Source organism: Globicephala melas, chromosome 4 (assembly GCF_963455315.2).
Source record: "Globicephala melas chromosome 4, mGloMel1.2, whole genome shotgun sequence".
Taxonomy (NCBI): domain Eukaryota; kingdom Metazoa; phylum Chordata; class Mammalia; order Artiodactyla; family Delphinidae; genus Globicephala; species Globicephala melas.
Window position 1 is genome coordinate 133,606,044 of NC_083317.1, and position 20,882 is coordinate 133,626,925.

Genomic DNA, 20,882 nt, shown 5'->3' on the forward strand with positions numbered 1-20,882 from the left:
ATCTTTAAAAATTTGGTTTGAAATTCCTTTATTGATCACTGTATCACATGTCTTTAACTAAAATATGAATATAAAATTTTAAGTTTCCAATCTCTAAAATTTACTGTAATGAAAAGATTCAAAGTATTTAAAAATATCTTCTGGTTTAGTTCTTATTATAATCCTTATTAGTGTGTAATTGATCATAAATATTTGTGAAAGTTCAACACCTGATTATTGCCTATAAAAAATAGAAATGAAAAAATCTTAGTGAAACAGATAGTAGGTTATTTTCCCAATTAGCTTACATATCTGTGGATGACTGCTACCTATCACCAGACTGGGAAAATCTAGCATCAATACTAATCCAATTTTTTGTTTTTATCAATGTAAATACTAAGAAAGCTTGTTTTTATAAGTCCGTGGTAATGGAAAGAGTTTGCCTACGAGTATTATGTAATTCTTTCAATTCTAAATTTTATATCAAAAAATTACATATCTATCATCAAAAGGTATTTTTAATGATCTACCACCTGACATCAGCACTTCCTACAATTTTTTTAAAGCAAAAATGAGCAAAACTATCTGACTTACAAAAGGATTTGTTTGCTAGTGAGTCGTTCACATCAGGAAGTGTCTCTTTATTTTCTGCTGTGGAGCTTTTACACTGGGGAGCAACTCACCATGGTGGCTGAGATTCCTAGTGGGTGAGCAGAGGTTAATTGGGAGAGGGGAGGTGTGAATCAGGAGCAGGTATTTCCATCAGAGATGTTCCCAGAAGATGAATTTCAGTAAAGAATACATGGGGAGGTAGAGGAACTGAATACTGACTTCCCTTAAAAACAAAGAAGCCATGCTCTCATATCCCTCGAAGGGCTTTGCATGTCCATGTACCCTAGCTTTAAGACCACTGCTTTAGAGAACAGCCTTCATTAAATGTCTAGTTGTTCTGAAATGCTATTTTGCTCTGAGTTCATCTCCATTTCCTTATGGACACAGTCATTTGTCTTTTCTTTTATTAATCTCTTGCTTTAGCCCACTTTTCCTTACCAGGGAGGGTAAAAATGCATCTTCCGTCTGCAGGTCATCTGATCAAGTTCTTTCCCTAAGAAGTTCAAGACGTCAAGCTCACTGCGACTGAAGACCCTGGGCTCTTAGATAGTATTTTATACTATTTTATTCCAATAGTAAGAAATACTGCCTTCAGCAATGTGGTGATTTGCCCTGAATTTTCCAGGTTGGAAGTTTCTACCAATCAAGTCCTCAATAATTGCTAAATGACCCCTTTACTCAGTGCTGCTGAATCCTATCTTAAGTTCCCTGATGTGTTGGCATGCTGATGCTTGCTTGTGTGCTCAGCTTGCCTTCCCTTGCCTCTTGCATAATAAGACTCCTCTCTTCCTAGTTCTATGTCTAATCAGGGAAAATGAATGCTTAAATCTATTGTGCTTAGGCTTGAATTTTTTTCTTTAGTATGTTTATTAGAGTCTTTGTGACTTCAGATAACTGAGACCATCCTGATTCATTAATTATTCCCCTTGTAGGTGAGGCATTTTCCCTACCTCCATACTCTTGAAACTCGGTTATATAACAGTGCATCATGCTCAGCAAGCTTAAATCCACAAGGGTGGCTTGAAGGGTTAAAAGGAATATCATTACATCTGGAACACTGGTTTTGTGATTAGAAATGGGTGGAATATTAAATCTCACCCCTCCTAAACTTATCAAAGAAATTAAAAAATGTGGAGCCTTCTAGGTTTCTCTGTTTTGACTTCTGAGCCATCCGAGTTGGAAGAAGCAGGACCATCCTCCACCCAGAACAGTTTTCTTCCAGACTTAACTAGAAAGTACCTCTAAAATCTCCCTTGCTGATTCCTCCCCACATCTTCTCACCCTTGTCTTGGCTAAGAAGGAATTTCTGAGACAAAGTATTTCAGTATTTCCAAGGACCAGAAGTATTTTTTTCTCAGAGCTGTGGTTAATCCTTTATAAGATTTTATGATTTTCTATTTATCATCATTAATACCTTTTCTAATACCTGATAGGTGCAATGCCCCACGAAGCCCATATCTACACAATAGAAAGGGAAAGAAGGAACTGGTTATTTTCTGGCAAATTTAGGGGTTGATTTCAGAGAATTCTGGTTTCCCTGTATCTCCCAACCCCTGCCCCAAATTTGGTCAAATGGGCTATATTTTGGTGAAGTTCTATCAAAGCCATCATTGGCTACTGATGACCTCTAAATCAGTTAGATAGTGATGGGTGACGGTCTGGCTTTGATCCTTTGACTTCTCAGCTTGGGACTCCCCTTTTGCATCCAGAGGCATTCTGGGACAGTGAGCCCTTATCTGAATTTCCTTTTCTCCTTGGCTGGCTCTGCAAGAACTGCGAAATGGAGGAACTGTTCCAAGAACAAATCTCAGTTGTGTTTTTAATGGGAGAGAAAGTAAAAGGTAGATAGCCTGAGGGGGGCATGCCTTCTTCCAAGAGCAATACTCCAGAGCCCCACTGCAACAATCCCCTGACAGCACAAATTTTGCTTAAGAAGAGTCTTATTTGTGATCTGGTCAGGAGGCCCAGTTATGGGAAGTGCAAGAGGAAATCGCATTTAATGCTGTACATAATCTGTAAGTCATGATGGTATAATAGAAAAGACATGGGCTTTGGAATCACGCAGTGCTCACTGGTAAACACCTTAGGTCATTTTCTTAGCCTTTCTGAGACTCAGTTTATTCATCAGTAAAACAAGAATAATAAGTAGGTGGACCTTCAAACATTGTGTGAAAATTAACTATGTATGTACATGGCCTAGCATCATATCTGGCATATTGTAGTGCCAATCAATGTTTATTCTTCTCCTGCCCATCGTCTCACCTATAGTAAAGGAAAGCAGTAAAGTGATGAACTTTGGGGATTATTTCTTGATTTTAGTTGCTCACACTATTGCTATCCCCTGTTACCACAGGTAATCAAGAAGCATGGGTAGTCAGTATTTGGCATAGTGACCTATTCTCGCAAAGTAATGCAAGTTCGTGTTTTTCTTCCTCATTAAATGGACAAATGTAGCAACTTCTTTTTTTTAATTTCAGTGACAAAATGTTCCCAGCCTTTGGGTTCGGTGCCAGGATACCCCCAGAGTACACGGTGAGTGAGTGTTTTGCTATAAACAAAGGATGAGTTGGGTTTCCCTCACAGGAGTCTCACTCTTTCGACCTTTGATATAATTATGTAAGGGCCCAAAGAGGCAGAAGTGGTCTTCAGAACCAGTGAGATTAGCTCCTCAGAGCCTCTGTTTTGATGACAGCCAATCTCCTGGTATTCTGGATTGGCCTTCTCAGAGTCATTTCCAAATGAAGTGTTCCATTGTTTAGCTTCTTACAGACATAGTCAGAGACTGTGAAAACACTCGGAAGTTGATCTCCAGTGGCTCAGAACCCATGTATTCAGATCTCCCCTGGAGAAAGACCCTATTGACCATGTTGACAGTGAAAGTCCATGACAGTGAGGTCTACAGACTCCCTCATCCCAAGTCCCTAAGCACCAGTCTTTTGTGGGAGACACAGAAAAATCCTGAAGAAAGCGCTGCTCGGGCTCAGAGACTCTGGAGTTGAAAGGCTCATGTAAAGACACTGGAATCCTATTTGGTCTCGATGCCAATTTCTCACAAAGAAGGCAGAGACTGTACGTGGAGAGATTTGTGCTGCAGTGGAACTGAGGCATTCTCCTATGGTATACCAGATGGCCCTGTGGGATACTCTCCACAGGGGACTCAGCCTCCCAGGTGGGAGAACCTTGGAGAGGAACAAGGCTCCTACTGCGGCCTCAGGAAGCCTCTGAGGTCCCAGCTAAGTGCAAGCAATACCGCCCAGTCATCAATTTCTCTTTTACTGACCTTGTCTGAGCTGAACAGCAGGAGGCAGATGCCAACTTTTGCTTCCACCCCAGAGCCATCAGACCAAGGGCCTTCAGTGAAAGAGGGAGTTCACCTCCCTTTTCCTGTTGGAGTGAGAGATGACAGAGTAGCCTGTCTCCCTGACCTGTCCTCCTCCTTGTTTGCTTTGTAGCCCACACTGGCCTTCCTGCTGACCATGCTACAGAATTCTAGAAGCATTTGTCAGAAATCAGTACATGGTGGGGGAAGAATATAGAACAAGAGTTGTTGACTGGTGGCCTGTAGACATTAGGCCATATTCTATTTGACACACAGTTTTTTTTAAGAATTAGACAATTTCATATAAAATGTCAGATTTCTGGCTTCTCTGGAAAAACTGAAAGGCCTGATAACACTAAAATTCAAAGATTACACATAAAAGTATTAGCCAGAGCTCAGGAGATGCAGTCCCCTTCAGACGGGGTATCAGTTCCTGAATGTGGGCAGGTGGGTGCCCACCTTCCTCACAGAGGTGCTGAGCCTCGAGCCTGGAATGCACCTGGACAACCACCAGTCCAGCTGCCCTGAGATGCTTGAGTGTCCTCCTCACATCACCCCAGACAGCCTTCCGGTCTCAGCTTGACCCAGCGGGGCTGAGGACAAAGGTGTGCAGCATACCTGGCTCCAGGCCTTTCTGTCCTCATCCCTGACATCTGCCTGGTCGCCCTCCTGAAGCAACTTCTTCGTGCTGTTTGCTAAAGTCCTGATCCCCTGGCTCCACTCTGACTGGCAGCTAATTTATTCCTGCTGCCCTAACAGGCACCCCTTACGTATTCTCACTCTGCTTCCCCAAAGCCATTCAGATACCCTTTTCCATGCCTCATCTCCCCTCTGCCCCAGACAGGCCCTGATGGTCTCAGCAACTCAGGTGCCCCCCAGAGTGTTTACAAAATTACCATGACTTACTTCTTGAGGATAAAATCTCAGTTTGCATTGAAACTGAGGCACAAGTACCTCCGCCTTAGTTTGTGCTCTACTGGGACCTTGCGACAGGGATTTGGAGGCAAGTAGTTTATTTGAGAGGTGGAGGAAACCTCAGTAGAGAGTGGGGAAATGGAGAGAAATCAACATAGGGTTTACTAACAAGCCATTACCAGCATGGACAGCCAGAGCTGAATCCCGGGAGACAATGCAGAGCGCACACAGACCCCAAGGGGTAAGAGACCTGGGATATTGATACACCACCTCCCATCAGACCATGATGAAGAGCTACTCCCTGGGGACATTACTCCCAGGGGACATTAATTCCCCACCATTTTTAGCCTGTCACTTGGGCAGGCAAAGCAGGCTCTGGAAGCCCAAGAAAAACTTAAGGTAAATAAAGCAGGCGGGATGATTGGCAGTCGGCTGAGTTGCCTGGAAAAGTCAAGGGCAAGGGAGTGTGAGCGAGGCACCAACAGCATCAGCTCTGACCCCCGCTGAGAAAAGAGGGGTCTTTTAACACAATGACCTATTTTCTAGGCCCCAGAGAGTCAGTCCTGTGGGAAATAGCCTTTGAAATAGAAGTCTCAGTAAAATTCCAAGTGACCCAATAAAAATGTATAGATGCCAGGACACCCCTCTTATTTTATCAGGTTTTAGAAAGAAAAAAGTAAACCACATATTATTTGACCTCGTACATATGTCCTGCCAGGTAGAGGAATTTGTGTTGGAATTATTTCTTTATTACTTTTCCAAAAGCAAGAGTCTATTTTTACCTGTATGTATGTGAAAATCCTCCTGCCTGGCAGCTCTGTATATTATGTTAGAATGAGTCTTAAATGTCAACAGCTTTGCTGGAGCCTTTGTAACCATGGCCATGTCAAGCAGACAGCTTAGGTTATTGAGTTATCATTTTTTAATCACTGGCTCCAAATAGAACTCAACCAAATCTAAGCCTCTGGTCTGTGGACACTTCTATCCGGAAGCTATTTGGAGTTACATTTTTATGAAATATTTTCTTGGATTTTTTTTTTTTCGTATGCCTTATTCTCCCCCTCCTGCCAGCATTTATCTGATTCTAGAAAATCTCCCTGTCACCTCAACTCCACAGGGAGCTTAGAATCCACCCTCCATCTCAGAGTGGTTGTGTAAAGGCTTAAAATGGTTCCCGCTGCTTGACACATAATGAATGTAATGAGCATCTGTTGGCAAACTCTAAGCCCCAGTGCCTCCTTACTGGATTAATGTTGTCATTCTCCTTTCTTCCTTTTGTAAATTTTAATTGGTGTCCAGGTATCTCACGACTTCGCAATCAACTTTAATGAAGACAACCCAGAATGTGCAGGTAAATCACAACGTGAAAGGAAGTCAGTGTTTCACAGCCCTTCCCTTCGTACTTTTCCCATTTTAGTTTCTCTCTCCTGATGCAGTATGTCAGTGATGATTGTCCACAGAGGAGAAGTAGGCTCCCTGGACCCAAATAAACACGCTACTCTGAAGGCCATAACAGAGCAGAGACGTAAGAGCTGGAAAAGACAGAATGCAGAAGAGGTCTTGAGCTTAGAGCAAGAATATTGATTCCAATTCTGGATTCTTCTGGCCAAAAACACCCAAAAAACAAAAAAAATTGAGGGAAGGGTCACGTGATGGACAGTGATGAGGTACCCCTCCTTCTGCTTTCCAAGCTGTCATCAAGTATTTATTTTGCACAACTTCCTCTCTGTGAAGTAATAAGGAAAGGGGGAAGCGTGGAGATCATGTGACACTTTCATGTTGGCAAAGGATATGCCCTCAGCAACTTCAAACAAGTCACTTCATGGTTTTGTGCCAGAAAGAGCCTTCTCAAAGGTTTTGGTCTGTATTATGTTATTTCCAGCTAGAAATTTCCCAAGACATTCCACAAAATAATGATGATGACTATGATGATAAATTGTATCCTAGAATCATTTTTCCTGATTTCTAAATAATAAATAGAGCCAAGTACACCTGTTGCTATGAAAATGGTAAGACATTTTTGCAGTGGGCTGGTGGAAATGTCTGTGTCTCTCCTCCTTCCTATAGAGGAGGAAGGGGCTGAACAGGATTAATTCAGATCCTGTGGGAGTGTAGAACATCCCGCAGTTTCTTTCACATATTTGGCACTAACTGTCCAAGAACATGATATCAATATCCCCGGGTCTGCACGCAACAACCTATGAGACCAGATCTCCATTCTGCCCTTATTCCCTCTCATCATCCCTCACGCCAAGTTTATTACAGTTTAGGCTTCCCTCATCTCAAACCATTCCCTCTCTTCAACTGTAAGAATGGTTTTCCATCAAAGCAGAATGAAGGACATATCCAGTGTTAACCCATTTCACATCTTAGAATTCACCTGCCTGGTATTTTTGGAAGAGAACTCAGACTTGCTTATCTTAGGCAAAACCTCAAAAACCAAAACAGATAAAGAGCTTCTGTTCAGCATCACTTAACTTCAAAACCAGGCTATGTAATGATTTGGCACCTGTCTTTAGAATGGCAGACTTTGGGGCAGGACAAAGAGAATGAAGCATTTTCAGTCATTTTCATACACATTTTGTTACATGCATGTGTATAAAGGCAGAACAGAGCACAACTTGCTCATCCAAGATGCCCAAAATCTGGTTGGCAGGATGTGGAGGGAAAAAAATCACAGGAGGGGCTTTGTGGGTCTCTCTGGCTTAAAACAGGACCAGTGTGCTGTTTCAGGGTAGAAAGGGGTGCAGGAGGATGAGATGAAACAGGGGAAGAGAGAGGTAACACAGGCACAGACACAGAGAGGACCATTTGAACAAAAATCATAGATAATGGGACTGTCTCTGTGGGATCGCAGTTAGAACATTCAGTGTGCAGCCAAGACTTACACTGGGAGGAGCTACACTAGCAGGGCTGCCTCTTCCAGCAGAGCCCACCCATCATGATCTCTTGGATGGAAGCCCCCCTTAAATGAGGGGTGCCCATGGTGATGGACGTCACTCACCTGTACTACAGTGCCCAGCAGATGACTGTGACCGTCATCTTGCTCATTCATCACACATTTGGGGAGCAGCTGCCATGTGCCCGACCTGCCTCGAGCTCATGAGAAAGAAAGTCACAATTCCTACCCACAAGGACTTTAACATTTGGAGAGATGGTTGTGGGTACACATCCTCACATAGGTGGCCCGGGGTGGTTATACTAGAGTCAACAGGATGGTGTGAAAATGAGAGGGATGTTAAAGCTGTGAGCATGGCCCTTAGAGCCAGACACAACTGGGTGTGAATCCTGAGTCTGCAGCAAACCTCTCTGAGCCTCAGTTTCTTACCTGTAAAATAGGTACAATGTTGGCTTCATTACAATAGGAGGATCTAATGAAATCTATTGTGTAAGGTGAGACATAAGGGAGACATTGGTGGAAATGATCGCTCTTGACTTGAACCTTTAAAGAGAATGATTTCAGACCAGAATGATTTCTCTCTGAATTTTAAGTTGTAGGGTTGCAAAATATTCCCAATATGAATCCCTTATTTTTGAAAGTATAGAAAAAGATTTGGGAATACATAGGTTTGTAACTGACATTTTTTAATGGGTCTAGAATATTCTCTTTGTCATAAAAAGCTTGTTTGTATTCTGTAGCAAACACAATCATTCATTAATAAATTCTTCCCAAGTCAATTTCAAAAAAAAAATAAGTAAAATGAATAAAGAAAATTATTTTAGTGGGAGTGGAGGCAGAGATACCAGCCCAGATGTGGTATTTTCTTTTTTATCTTAAGAACATAGATGTGCTATTGATAAGGACTATTTGGGGGAAGTTAATGCTTCATTTGTGTGTGTGTGTGTGTGTGTGTGTGTGTTTGATTATAAATATATTTAGGGGGACTATTTAGCTATTGATCTTTGCCAATTCCACCTCAGGGATTCAAGGAGTTGTGGAAGCCTACCAGAGCTGCCTTCCCAAACTCCAGCTCTATGGCCCCACCAACATCGCTCCCATCATCCAGAAGGTTGCCAAGTCAGCATCAGAGGAGACCAACACTAAGGAGGCATCGGTAAGGAGAGAGGTGGTCTACCTGCTAATGGGCATTTACCCATCCTCACCTGGATACTGGCCATAGCACCCATCCCAATCTGACATTAAATTTGCATTTCTACCTGTGTGAGTTTGAAGAAGTGACTTAACCTTCCCCCTGTCCTCAGTCTCCTCACCTGAAAAATAGGGATAATCATGCCTATCTCTGCTGGATTAACATGAGGCTTAGAGATGACATAACTCAAATGTCTGCAATGTTACCTGAACACAGAAGGCCTTCAACAGGGAAAGCCACTATATTCACTGGAGTGTAGGTCATCCTCATAAAACTCATACTCACCTTCAGTTCCTAGGAAGGAAAAAAACTGTCCAAAACTAAGCATGCTTTCCAGTGTACCCAGACTACAGATGGAAGTGAAGTAAAACAATGGGTTATTCTTCCACCTGGTAGTCAAGTGAAGTAACACACAACATCACAGTGAAGGTTTATTTCAGGTCCTATTAGTGGTTTTCTTAAGAAAAATGCAAACCAAGGTTACAAGGCCAAATAGAGTTTGTTTTTTTCCCCTAATATATTAGCCTTAAATATATTGCTGTAATAGCTTTTCTATGCATCATTTTTCAATACCGTCATTATGCCCTATGTCCTTTTTTAGCTGTATGGCATTTTCTCAGATTTAGCAGAATATTGCTAATGTCTGAAATTTTCTCTGTGATTTTATCCTGGGTTCCAAGACACTGAATTTGCATGAAGAATATGATATGCTGCTCCCTTACCTTCTTGTGTGAGCTCATCTGACCCCCTTGCCCTGTGCCTGTGTTCTCAGCTTCTCTTTTGTTAGGATGGGCTGGACCACACTCCCGTCTCATGGCGACCTCTGCTCTATGCACTGCAGCACACACCTCCCAACTATTAGGGACACTGACCTCATACTTATATTCCCTTTCTCACCTCATCACCTATTTTTCCCTTTCTACTGAAGACTCATTCCTATTAGCAAATAAAGCATGTTACAATATCTCTTGTTTCGGTTCAAAACTCTCTCTCAACACTTTACCCTTTAGGTACTGTCCCTCATTTTACTCTCTTTTACAGCAAAATTCATTGAAAGAACTGCCCATATTCACTGCCTCCATCTCTCCTCCCATTGACCCTTCCACCTGTACCACCCAAACTTTGCTCCCCAACACCCCTGTGAAGACCATGTTTGTCAAAGTCAATAGCATCTCCATCTTGCCAAACCCACAGAGGCCTTGAAGCAAATCTGAATCCTCTCAGATGCAAGATTTAGGCATAAGGTTGGACAGGATCAGTATTTAATTTTATTTTTAACCTTTTTTTAAATCACCAGGACTTCAAATTCAAATACTTCATATAATACCTTGCTCAGAAACCAAATACATAAAATAGATTTTAAGAAAACAGACTATTTTTTCTAAATATGGGCTGAAGGATGGGGTCCAAACTTGTCTATTCTCCTTGACTCCCTTTATACCCAAGAGCATCCAAGGCATCCCTAGGGCTCCCCGGAGCCCAGTTTGAACCATCTCAGCCTCCCTGGGGTACCAGGACTCACAGGAGTAAAGAGAATCTGACATAGGTCTGAGTTCTGGACTAATACAAACCAGCATGAGGTTTTGGCTATTACTCACTCCTCCAGGGACAGATGTGTCTGCTCTGAAAGGACAGGTCAGGAAACAGTACTGGAAGCGTCTAATCCACATATCCCCAAATAACTCACTCCTATAGGCCAGGAACACTGATGCTTTCCCCCAGAGGTTTCCATTATCTTTCAAACAGTGTGTGGTCTAGGGCCCCTTGTTATCACTGATTGCTAAGGGCCTAACCTTGAACCTTGTAGGCAAGTGGTGCCAGGAAGTCTGTGGCTGTAGGATTTTCTCCTCAGTTTTGTGGAACTCTTCTAGAAAGAAAAAAGTGTCCTCTCCTTATGTAAGCAGGACCTCAAGTACATTCAAAGACTATAATATTTCACCCATGAGCACTTTCCTAGCCTGACTTTGGAAGCAAATGTTACTGCGACCTTTATTGGAAATTTCCATCAGGGTTTTGATCCAACAGTCTTCAGCCTATTACCTTTAGCTAGATTAAACCTGGAAGGATCAGGTTCTAGAATCTTGACAGTCTCTTCAGACCAGAGCTTCTTAACCGTTTTTGTTCCATGGACACCATTAGCAGCTAATGAAGCCCATGGACCCCTCCTCAGAAGGGCCTTTAAATGCACAAAATAAAACATATGTTATAAAATAAACCAAGTATATTGAAATGCAGTTAGCAAAATATCTTTAAATGTTACATAGAAGCATCATAAATATAGTAATAAAATTAAATTATGAGAATTTGTGGCTGGCCTAATAATTCTGTAATTTCTAAGTAGTGTTGAATGTAAATGACACGTTGAGATATTTGCAAACACTGTAAGATAACAGGAACGTATTCTGTGATTTCTGTTAGTGACTCAGTCACAAGTACAGTTAAAACTAATTTTATTTGTTAATTATATTTAGAATTGAAAAAAATGATAAGTTTTAGTTAGAGGTTAGTGAAAATAAAACTTTAATTTACCCCAGCTGAACAGACTGCCTGAATTCTTTCAACTCAACAGTCCGCAAGTCTAGGTTAAGAGCCCCTGCTCTAAATGAAAAGCCAGCCACATTCTGCAACCTGTTTTTCAGTGGCTTGCTAGGTAAGAATGGCTTTTACATTTTTAAATGGTTGAAAAAAATCAAAAGGAGAATAATATTTCATGGCACACAAAAGTTATATGACATTCAAACTTGTGTCCGTCAGTAAAATTTTAACGGAACACAGCCATGAACATTCCTATCAAGCACTGTCTATGGCTGTTTTCATTCTAACAGGCAGAGTTATGTCATTGCCACAGACATCATTATGGCCTGCAGAGCCTAAAGTATTTATTATAGCCCCTTTACAGAAAATATTTTGCCAACATCTGCTCTAGACCACAACAACTCTAAACTTTCTTGATGTGGTCGTGTGACTGTCAGGTTGTTTGCTCCTGTGGGTATTGTAGGGGGCAGGTAGAGGAGATCCGTGCCCTGGACCATGAAGGTCGAATCAGACAGGAGTTAGGGGAGGGTGGGGAGTGGACGATGAGGGCACAGAAGTGTGATTCACTCACAAGCCCACCTGATCAGGAATCAGGATGAGTCTCCATCCAGGTGTGGCACCTGCCATGGCCTCTAAGGCACACCCTGGGAAGAGTCATTTCTGGTTTCCTACACTGCTTCCCTCCAGCCCCAGGCCACCAAGCTGCCTCCTTCTGTGCCTTCTCCTTGCAACTCCCTAGCTCCTCAATCACTTCACCCAACTGAAATCTTCCTCCAAATTCCCAGGCCACCTTCTCTGTGAATGTATAAGACTTAAAAAGCATAGGTATGGATGAAAATTGACAATTCGAATGAATTTGAAAATTGATCAACTAGAACTAGGGGTGGGTAGTTAGTGGACATGGAACAGAATTAGTCATATATATATATATATATTTGTTTGTTTGTTTGTTTGTTTTTGTCTGCATTGGGTCTTCATTGCTGTGCACGGGCTTTCTCTAGTTGCGGTGAGCGGGGGCTACTCTTCGTTGAGGTGCTCAGGCTTCTCATTGTCATGGTTTCTCGTTGCAGAGCACAGGCTCTAGGCTTCAGTAGTTGTGGCATGTGGGCTCAGTAGTTGTGGCTTGCAGGCTCTAGAGCTCAGGCTCAGTAGTTGTGGTGCACGGGCTTAGTTGCTCTGCAGCATGTGGGATCTTCCCAGGCCAGGGCTCGAATCTGTGTCCCCTGCAATGGCAGGCAAATTCTTAACCACTGCGCCACCAGGGAAGCCCCAGAATTAGTCTTTATATTAAACTGTATGGAAAGCATTCAGGACATGTGATTGTCTTCATCATAGTGTGAATTTCTCTTCTCTCTAATTGCATTTTTGACTGAGTTGTTTTGTTTAAAAACATTTTTTTCAGACTCACAGAGAAAAATGGGAACTCTTTAGCACTGCCAGCCTATATGCAGCTTTCTAAGTGTGAATCTCAAAAACAGATGTTTTCAACATGTGACTATTCTACCTAGCCTTTCACCTTTGAAATGTGGCAACTTGGAATGGTTTCATCATCCCACATTTATTCCCTGTAGATGTAGAACATATTGCAAAGATTACATTAGAAATTCTTTTGGGTTTGGCATGAGCAGCATCTCAGTGACCTCCTTCCCTCCCCTCTCACCTGAGAGGCTGTCATGATGCCTCTAACGACTAAGGACAGTGACGTCCTCCACTGGACCTTCCCTCTCCAGACCCCGTAACCCTTCCCAAGCCCTTCCTGTGCTGATGAGCATGGAGCCTTCTCTCCAATCTCCATCTCAGATGAGTCACCCACCAGCCTGTCCAACCAGGACTTAGAGCAGGAAGAGTCTTCTGCCCACATCCTTGGAGAAGGGCAGCCACCTGCAGGCCACTCATTAGCCCAGGGCACACAGCCTTCAGAGGGAGAGACTGTGACCCTTGCCTTTTCTAGCAGGGCTTTAGCACAGCGCCATCCACTAGAAATACAGTGAGAGGCATGCAGAGATTTTAAATTCTCCAGTAGCCACATTTTAAAAAGTGAATAGAAGCAGGGAAATTAATTTTAATAATATATTTTATTTAACCCAGTATAACTAAAACATTATCATCTTAAGAGGTATTCCATATAAAAATTATTAATAAAATATTATACATTCTTTTTTTTTGTACTAAGTCTTCAAACTCCAGTGTGTATTTTATACTCACGTCATCTCAATTTGGATGCTAAATTACCATGGAAAATACTTGATCCTTATATAGATTTTATAAGTTGATAATTGAGAAAGTGGATTCACTTATTTATAGTTGTTACAAACGTACTTAAAAGATTTCCAATAACTCAATCGGGTATCCACTTTTTAAAGTTAAATTTAAATTCATTCAAATGAAATAAAATGAAAATTTCTGTTTCTCCATTGCTTTCACCACATTGCAAGGGCACCATAGTTACATGGAGCTGGTGGCTATTGTAAATATTAGGCAGCTCGGCTTTAGACTCTTGCAAATCTCCAAGCTGAAGAGGACCGTATGAATGATCTAGCCCCACCCCTCATTTGAGAGATGAAGAGGCTGAGACCCAGAGGAGTTAAGGGAAAATTCCCAGCATCTCAGAGCAAGAGGCTTTGAAGCCAGCCCCCCTGACTCTTCTGCTGCTCTGTCTACACCCTGTGCTTTGTAACCATCACTAAGGTGATTATTAGAATTAACCTGCAATTACTGTGCCTGCCTTTAAGCTCCATTCATCCTAAGTCTTCAGTGTTTAGGGTTGTCAACACGGGCACTCAGGAAAAGTCAGTTGTCATTTGCTGTGGTCAGTATGCACCGGAGCCGCCGGAGTGTGTAACTGGCTTTGTCCTTGTCTCTCCCACCTCTCCATCCCCATCGTCTCCTGGTGTCCCACCGATGGCAGCAATACTTCATCCTGCTGATCCTGACTGACGGGGTCATCACAGACATGGCCGACACGAGGGAGGCCATCGTCCATGCCTCCCACCTCCCCATGTCGGTCATCATCGTGGGAGTGGGCAACGCAGACTTCAGTGACATGCAGATGCTGGACGGTGACGACGGGATTCTGAGGTCGCCTAAGGGAGAGCCCGTCCTTCGCGACATCGTCCAGTTCGTGCCCTTCAGGAACTTCAAACACGTACGTATATCTCAGGGGCTTCCCCTGGGAGAGCAGAAGCCCCCCCCCCCCATTTTTCCACCAGTGTTCGTAGTGAAGCAATGCCAGCTGTCCCTGCCTGGGCCAGGCCGATTCCCACCCAGGACATGTAGAGCTTGGCTTGCTGGAGAAAGAAGTATAACCTGAGTCAGTCATGCTAACTATGTGGCCAACATTTCATTGGAGCTTGGCCTCATCCACAGAATTTAGGGTCTCCAGTGTACCCAGGACTGCCATGTACAGTTGGGCAGGTTGTTCCCTGCTCAAGGTTGCCTGGCTGAAGTAGCAAAGAGCTGAAATTCGGCCTTGGTTCTCCTTGTCAAGCCATGTGCCCTGGCAGAGGTCTGTGTTTGCCTTGGCAAAGTATATTTTCAAAATGATAGAAACATAAATCCTGTATAAATGTATAGTAAGCAGCATCAAAGATTTATTCAATTCATTAATGAGGGAAACAGCAAGATAATAAAGTTAGTTTAAAGGATGATATTAAACAGTTGTTTGTGGTCAATAGGGGAAAATGCTGGAATAAGTTTGCTAAGGCAGAATCAAAACTGGTTCATGACCCACAGGGTTTAAAAAAAAAAAGTTTTCTGATTCATACAGTTTCCCTCTGGGATGGCCGTGGCCCTGAAGAGCCCTGCAGAGCCTCCCCCACTGTGTCACAGACAGCCCCCTGTGTTCTTTTGTTCCATGCCCCAGTGAAAGCTCCCACAAGTGTGTTGGCAGTGAGCCTGGGTGACTCACAGAGGGCAACTCTGCTACCGTAGCCCATCTTCAACTTACCCAAGGGGAGGTTTCCAAGCCCCCAAGTTGTCTGCACAGGACAGCAAGGTGGGGCATCCTCTTCAAGTTGGGGTGTGCTGGAGCTGAATCGCCCACAGTTGTGTTCATCATTGAAACCACTTGCTCACATGGTGCCCAAGATGGGGGGAGGGTGTTCTTCCAGACTGTGATGTCCCACCCCGTCTTGTCAGCTTGACAGAAGTACCACAGGACTGACCACCACCTACAGCGTTGCCTGAGTGAAGAGGGCTCCAAGAGCTTCTCCAAACCACCCTCTCTCCGCCCCCTACAGACACACACACACACACATGCCACGGGGCCATGCACTGTTGCAGCCTCCACCCCGCCCCTGCTCTCCCTCACACACCTGCAGAGTGCCTGCTGTGTGCTAGCACTGGCACCACAGTGAGAGGAGGAGCCATGGGGCCCAGCCTCCAGGAATTTACTGGAGAACTGCCCGGTTGGGACACAGGTATCCGCAGAAAACTCACACCAAGCAATCTGTGGGCGATTGAGGTGGGCCACCCTGTGGCTACAAAACTTCGGAGAAGCGGCTGGAGCTGGGACATAAGGAGGACAGACCTTGTAGAGTGGGCAGGGAGGTGAGGGGCACCCGTAACAAGGAAGTGCCTGATCAGGGCGAGGAAGGGGGCTCACTCACTGCCCCGCTGCTCCAGGCTCCCAGCTCCCTGTGGTCCACTAGAGCAGAGTACCAGGAGTTTAACACCCGCCTTAGCTTCCTGAATTTCAAATTAGATTCTGAGAACCATTTCATTATCCAAACTAATCTATTCTGAATTCAATAAACCATAAATAAAACTCAAGGTGAGGCACTGATATCATTTCATATAGCCAGGAACCCATGAATCGCCTCTCTTTTTCTGCTCTGCATGATAACTCAGAGCTTCGGACAGGGCAGAGGCTCTGAGCTGTGTGGCTTGGGGCAAGTTACTTAACCTCTCTGTGTCACAGACTTTCATCTGTAAAATGGGGCAAATAACACACACATTGGAAAATTACAGATGGGGCTTATATAACGCTCAGCACAGCGCCTGGTGCCTGTAGGTAGTTAATAAATGTGACTTTTATTACTGTTCTTGCCAGCTACTTTCATATTTTTTCTGCCTTATCCCAAGTTAATGGACCTCCAGGCCCTCTCTGCTCCCCAGAACCACCAGCACAGATATGCAAAGGGCGGGAGTATCATTGGGAACTGTGCTGTCCAACACAGTAGCAAAGAGCCACATGTTGTTATTTAAATTTAAATTCATTAAAATTAAATTTAAAAATCAGTTTTTAGTCACACTAACTACATTGCAAGGGCTCAGTGACAGCACGTGTCTGGTGACTACCACATTGGGCACTGTAACTACAGGATACTTTTATCATCTGAGCAAGTTCTGCTTGACGTACTGTTCAGGAATATTTTTGTCTTCAAATAACAGCAAATCCATCTCACAGTGGATTACATGAGTGGTTCTTAACCAAGGATGATTTTTCTCCCCAGGGGACATTTGGCAATGTCTGGAGACATTTTTGATGGCTACTTGCATCCAGTGGGTAAAGGCCAGGGATGCTAGTAAGCATCCTATGATGCAGAGGGCAGTCCCCACACAAAGAATTATCAAATATATCCAACATATCAAAATTGCAATAGTGCCAAAATTGAGAAACCCTGGATTATATAAGTACAGATATACTTTTCTCGTGTAGCTAGATGTTAGGGGCTGGTGGCTGCTGACATTAGTTTTTTTCAATGATTCAATAGTGTCAGGACCAGCACTTAAGAGATTCTTTTTGTTATTCCCTCACAATGATAAAATGGTTGCCATAGCTCTAGGAATCATATTCTAGTTCAAGGAAAAAAGAAAGAAGAAAGAGAAACAGAGCCAGTGATGTCTGTTAAAGAGCTCCAAGAAACACCCCCCAGGAAACTCCCACTTGGGTCTCAAACAATGAAATTGGATCACATGGCCATCCCTAGATGCCAGGGAGACTGGGAAGTCAAGTCTTTATCTTTCTAAACTTTGTGTGAGCAATGACCAGAGAGAAAAGGGAGGAAATGACTATTGTGTCTTCCCCAGTGTAAAAGTGGGCCATGATCTAACACATGACCCTGAGCAGTTATTTATAAAATAAAAGAGCATTCATGGATACCAATGTCCAACATACTATGGCACCTTCAAAATGTGAGCAGTCGCTTTAGAAACACTCCTCACTGTGTTTTCAGATTGTTTTTAAGGTACGTGTCTCTTACATTTTGAGCCTCCTAAAAACTCTGAGATAGGGGCTTCCCTGGTGGTGCAGTGGTTGAGAATCTGCCTGCCAATGCAGGGGACACGGGTTCAAGCCCAGGTCTGGGAAGATCGCACATGCCGTGGAGCAACTAGGCCCGTGAGCCAGGACTACTGAGCCTGCGCGTCTGGAGCTTGCACTCCGCAACAAGAGAGGCCGTGACAGTGAGAGGCCTGCGCACTGCGATGAAGAGTGGCCCCCCCACTCGCCACAACTAGAGAAAGCCCACGCACAGAAACGAGGACCCAACACAGTCAAAAATAAATAAATAAATAAAAATTAAAAAAAAAAACACTCTGAGATAGAATGAATTCCTGTTCTTTCCTTTCTTGTCTCAGAATATCGGGGCTTAGCAAAGTTGAATGGCTGAGTGACAAGCCACATAGGAAGGAAAGAGCTAGAAACCTCGTCATCTGGCATTTAGTCCAGCCCCCTTTCCTTCAGGACTTTTCCAGAGGGACCTCAAACATTTCTCTCTGCTTCAAATTTCCAACCTCTTCAGTAATTGCTAACAATGAGGTTCAGGCAATCTTATTTGCCCAGTGGCTGGGGAGTTAGTAGTGAGTGCCAGGGTCAGAGGTCAGGCCCAGCTCTGCATGAGTCCAGAGTCCATGCAGAATATCAACCTCTACCTTTCTCTGCCCCAAGGCCTGCAGTGAGTCCATAATGCTGATATAAGAAAGGCTACATAAATTAGCACAGTATTCAAGACTCTCCATCACCTGGCCAGAAGCTCATTTTCCAACTGAATGCCCCACCAATCCTGCATCCCCAACACACACACACATACACACACACACACACACACACACACACACACTCATGCACTTCCTTTAGAGCCCCATCAGATGACTTACAGTCCCTAGAATGATCAAATGCCAATCCTTTCCTTCTCCCTGTTTCAAAATATACCCAATGTAAATGCCATCTCTTCTTGGAAGCCTTCTGTGATTTCCTCCAAGATGCCTTAGTCTTAGTTTTTTGTGCTCTGGTCACACAGTGTCTGTGACTCCCTAGAGGAGTGCTTCTCAAATTTCAATATGCACAGGAATCACCTAGGCATCAAGTTAAAATGCAGATTCTGATTCATTAGTTCTGGGATGGGTCTAAGATTTTACATTTCTAACAAGCTCCCATTGATGTGATCTGCTGGTCTGTGGGATGTATCATGTTCTGCCTCATAGGAGGGTTAATTTCGGCCCCACCACGCTCCCCTCACATGACTGTAACTTCCTAATGGCAAGAATCATAGACCCTATAAACGCTCGCATAGTGCCTGGAACATAAATAGGTGTATGGATTTGAATGTAAATCAGACACAAAACTGCAAGGCAATTCTTTCTGCCATCCAGTGTTCACCCATCCTCAGATATGAATAGTTTTATATTTTGAAACAGACATGAAAAAATGTAATTATGAAATTAAAGGTTCATTTTCCAACAATCTGACAACTCTTGCTTGGAGTAGGCACTGACAAGTACAGAATGAATGATGAATGAATGAATGAATGAATGGGACCAGCTGCTTAGAGTAGGACTCAAGTCTTTTAGGCTGATTTGGATCAGATTCCCTTGGCCAGGTGCCAAAGTCACTGTGATTTCTTCTTCCCTGCAGGCATCTCCAGCTGCCCTGGCAAAGAGCGTGTTGGCTGAAGTCCCAAACCAAGTCGTGGACTATTACAATGGCAAAGGGATTAAGCCAAAATGTTCATCAGAAATGTATGACTCTTCCCGGACACTGGCTCCATGAAGTCTACACACTTTTACAGAGTCCTTGAATACTATTCCTGCTGATACTTAATACTTCTATTATCCTGTACTTAAAAAGACACAAAGGTACACATTTAAAAATAGCACGTTTTGGTGATTTTTAACTAACTAACAATTTTTTTTGCATGTGTAGCCCTGAGGCCTGGATCTGCTAAGCCCTTGTATTGTTAAAGACTTTTTACAAAGAAACACAGATAATTATAACTTACTCTTTACATTACAGCATGTCGCCTTGATATAAAATGTTATCTGTATCTGTTTTTTATACAGGTTTGTTGAAATTTTGCTAAATTTCTTATTATCTTTACACTGTAAAGCATTTTGAAACATTTCTTGAACGTTGATAGCCAAAACATATTTGGTTTTATCTGCTACAGGATGAGAGACTTTTTAAAATGGCAGATGCATGGACTGTATTTTGCATGTTTAAAATAAAAAAAAAAAAAACCATGCTGTTTTTGCAGTTGTCGGCCATAATTCTTCCCTGCTGAGAATGGTCCCTCCACTGAAAAAGGGGCTTATCCACCTAGAGGTGGTCTTCTTGAAGTGGGTCTGGGGCACCCAATCCAGCACCTCTCAGACTTCCCTGTGTATACAAATCACCAGAGAATCTTGTTTAAATTTTGACCGTGATGCAATAGGTGTGCATGGGCCCAAGATCCTAGAGCTCTGAGTCCCAGATGATGCCAGTTCAGGCCCCATGTTTATGTCACTCCCTAGGAATGACCTCAAAGTGTCTTCAATAGACCCATGACAGTGGAAACTTGTCAACAGCAAATAGCCATGTATTTTATGAATAAATTTGGTACTTAACGGAATTTTTTCTAAGGCTTATAGTCTTGTTTCTCTTTTCAAGGCAATTTCTGAACAGTGTTCATGTAAGTGACTTGGCCTCAGGTTAGGAATAGCTCTTTCACAGTCCCATAGAAACATGTGGATCATGGTTTTTAACAGACAAGGAATTAAAATACTTAGACCCTGTTCGCCAGAAATAGCTGGTGGTTGTTTCTAACCCAAAACAAGGACACGAGCTTCAATGTCTATGTGCCAGGAACATAGTAAGCAATATGTGTAATGAATAGATAACTATTCAATAGATAGATGCTTAATGAATAAATGGAATGCTACTCAAATAAGTGAATGCGTGAAAGAACGAATGAATAGACTTGTTAATGTGCTTCATGATCAACATCAAATCCACTGTAGATTTTTAAAATTTTTTTAACATTTTTATTGAAGTATAGTTGATTTATAATGTTGTGGTAGTTTTAGGTGTACAGCAAAGTGTTTGAGTTTTACATATATATATATATATATATATATATATATATATATATATATATACACACACACACATATCCTTTTTCATGTTCTTTTCCATTATGGTTTATTACAGGAAATTGAATATAGTCCCCTGTGCT

General features: G+C 42.9%; 1 protein-coding gene across 3 annotated transcripts in view; it reads left to right on the forward strand.

Moving 5' to 3' along the window:
• Window positions 1–20,268, forward strand: part of CPNE4 (copine 4) — a 583,236-nt gene extending 562,968 nt beyond the window's left edge. For all 3 annotated transcript variants that reach the window (XM_060298612.1, XM_060298611.1, XM_030876424.2), the window contains 5 exons: window positions 3,069–3,123; window positions 6,125–6,176; window positions 8,747–8,880; window positions 14,360–14,596; window positions 19,307–20,268. In XM_060298612.1, the coding sequence (XP_060154595.1) occupies window positions 3,069–3,123; window positions 6,125–6,176; window positions 8,747–8,880; window positions 14,360–14,596; window positions 19,307–19,441 (613 nt within the window). In that variant the 3' untranslated portion in view covers window positions 19,442–20,268. The remainder of the gene's footprint in view (window positions 1–3,068; window positions 3,124–6,124; window positions 6,177–8,746; window positions 8,881–14,359; window positions 14,597–19,306) is intronic.
• The last annotated feature ends 614 nt before the right edge of the window (window positions 20,269–20,882 follow it).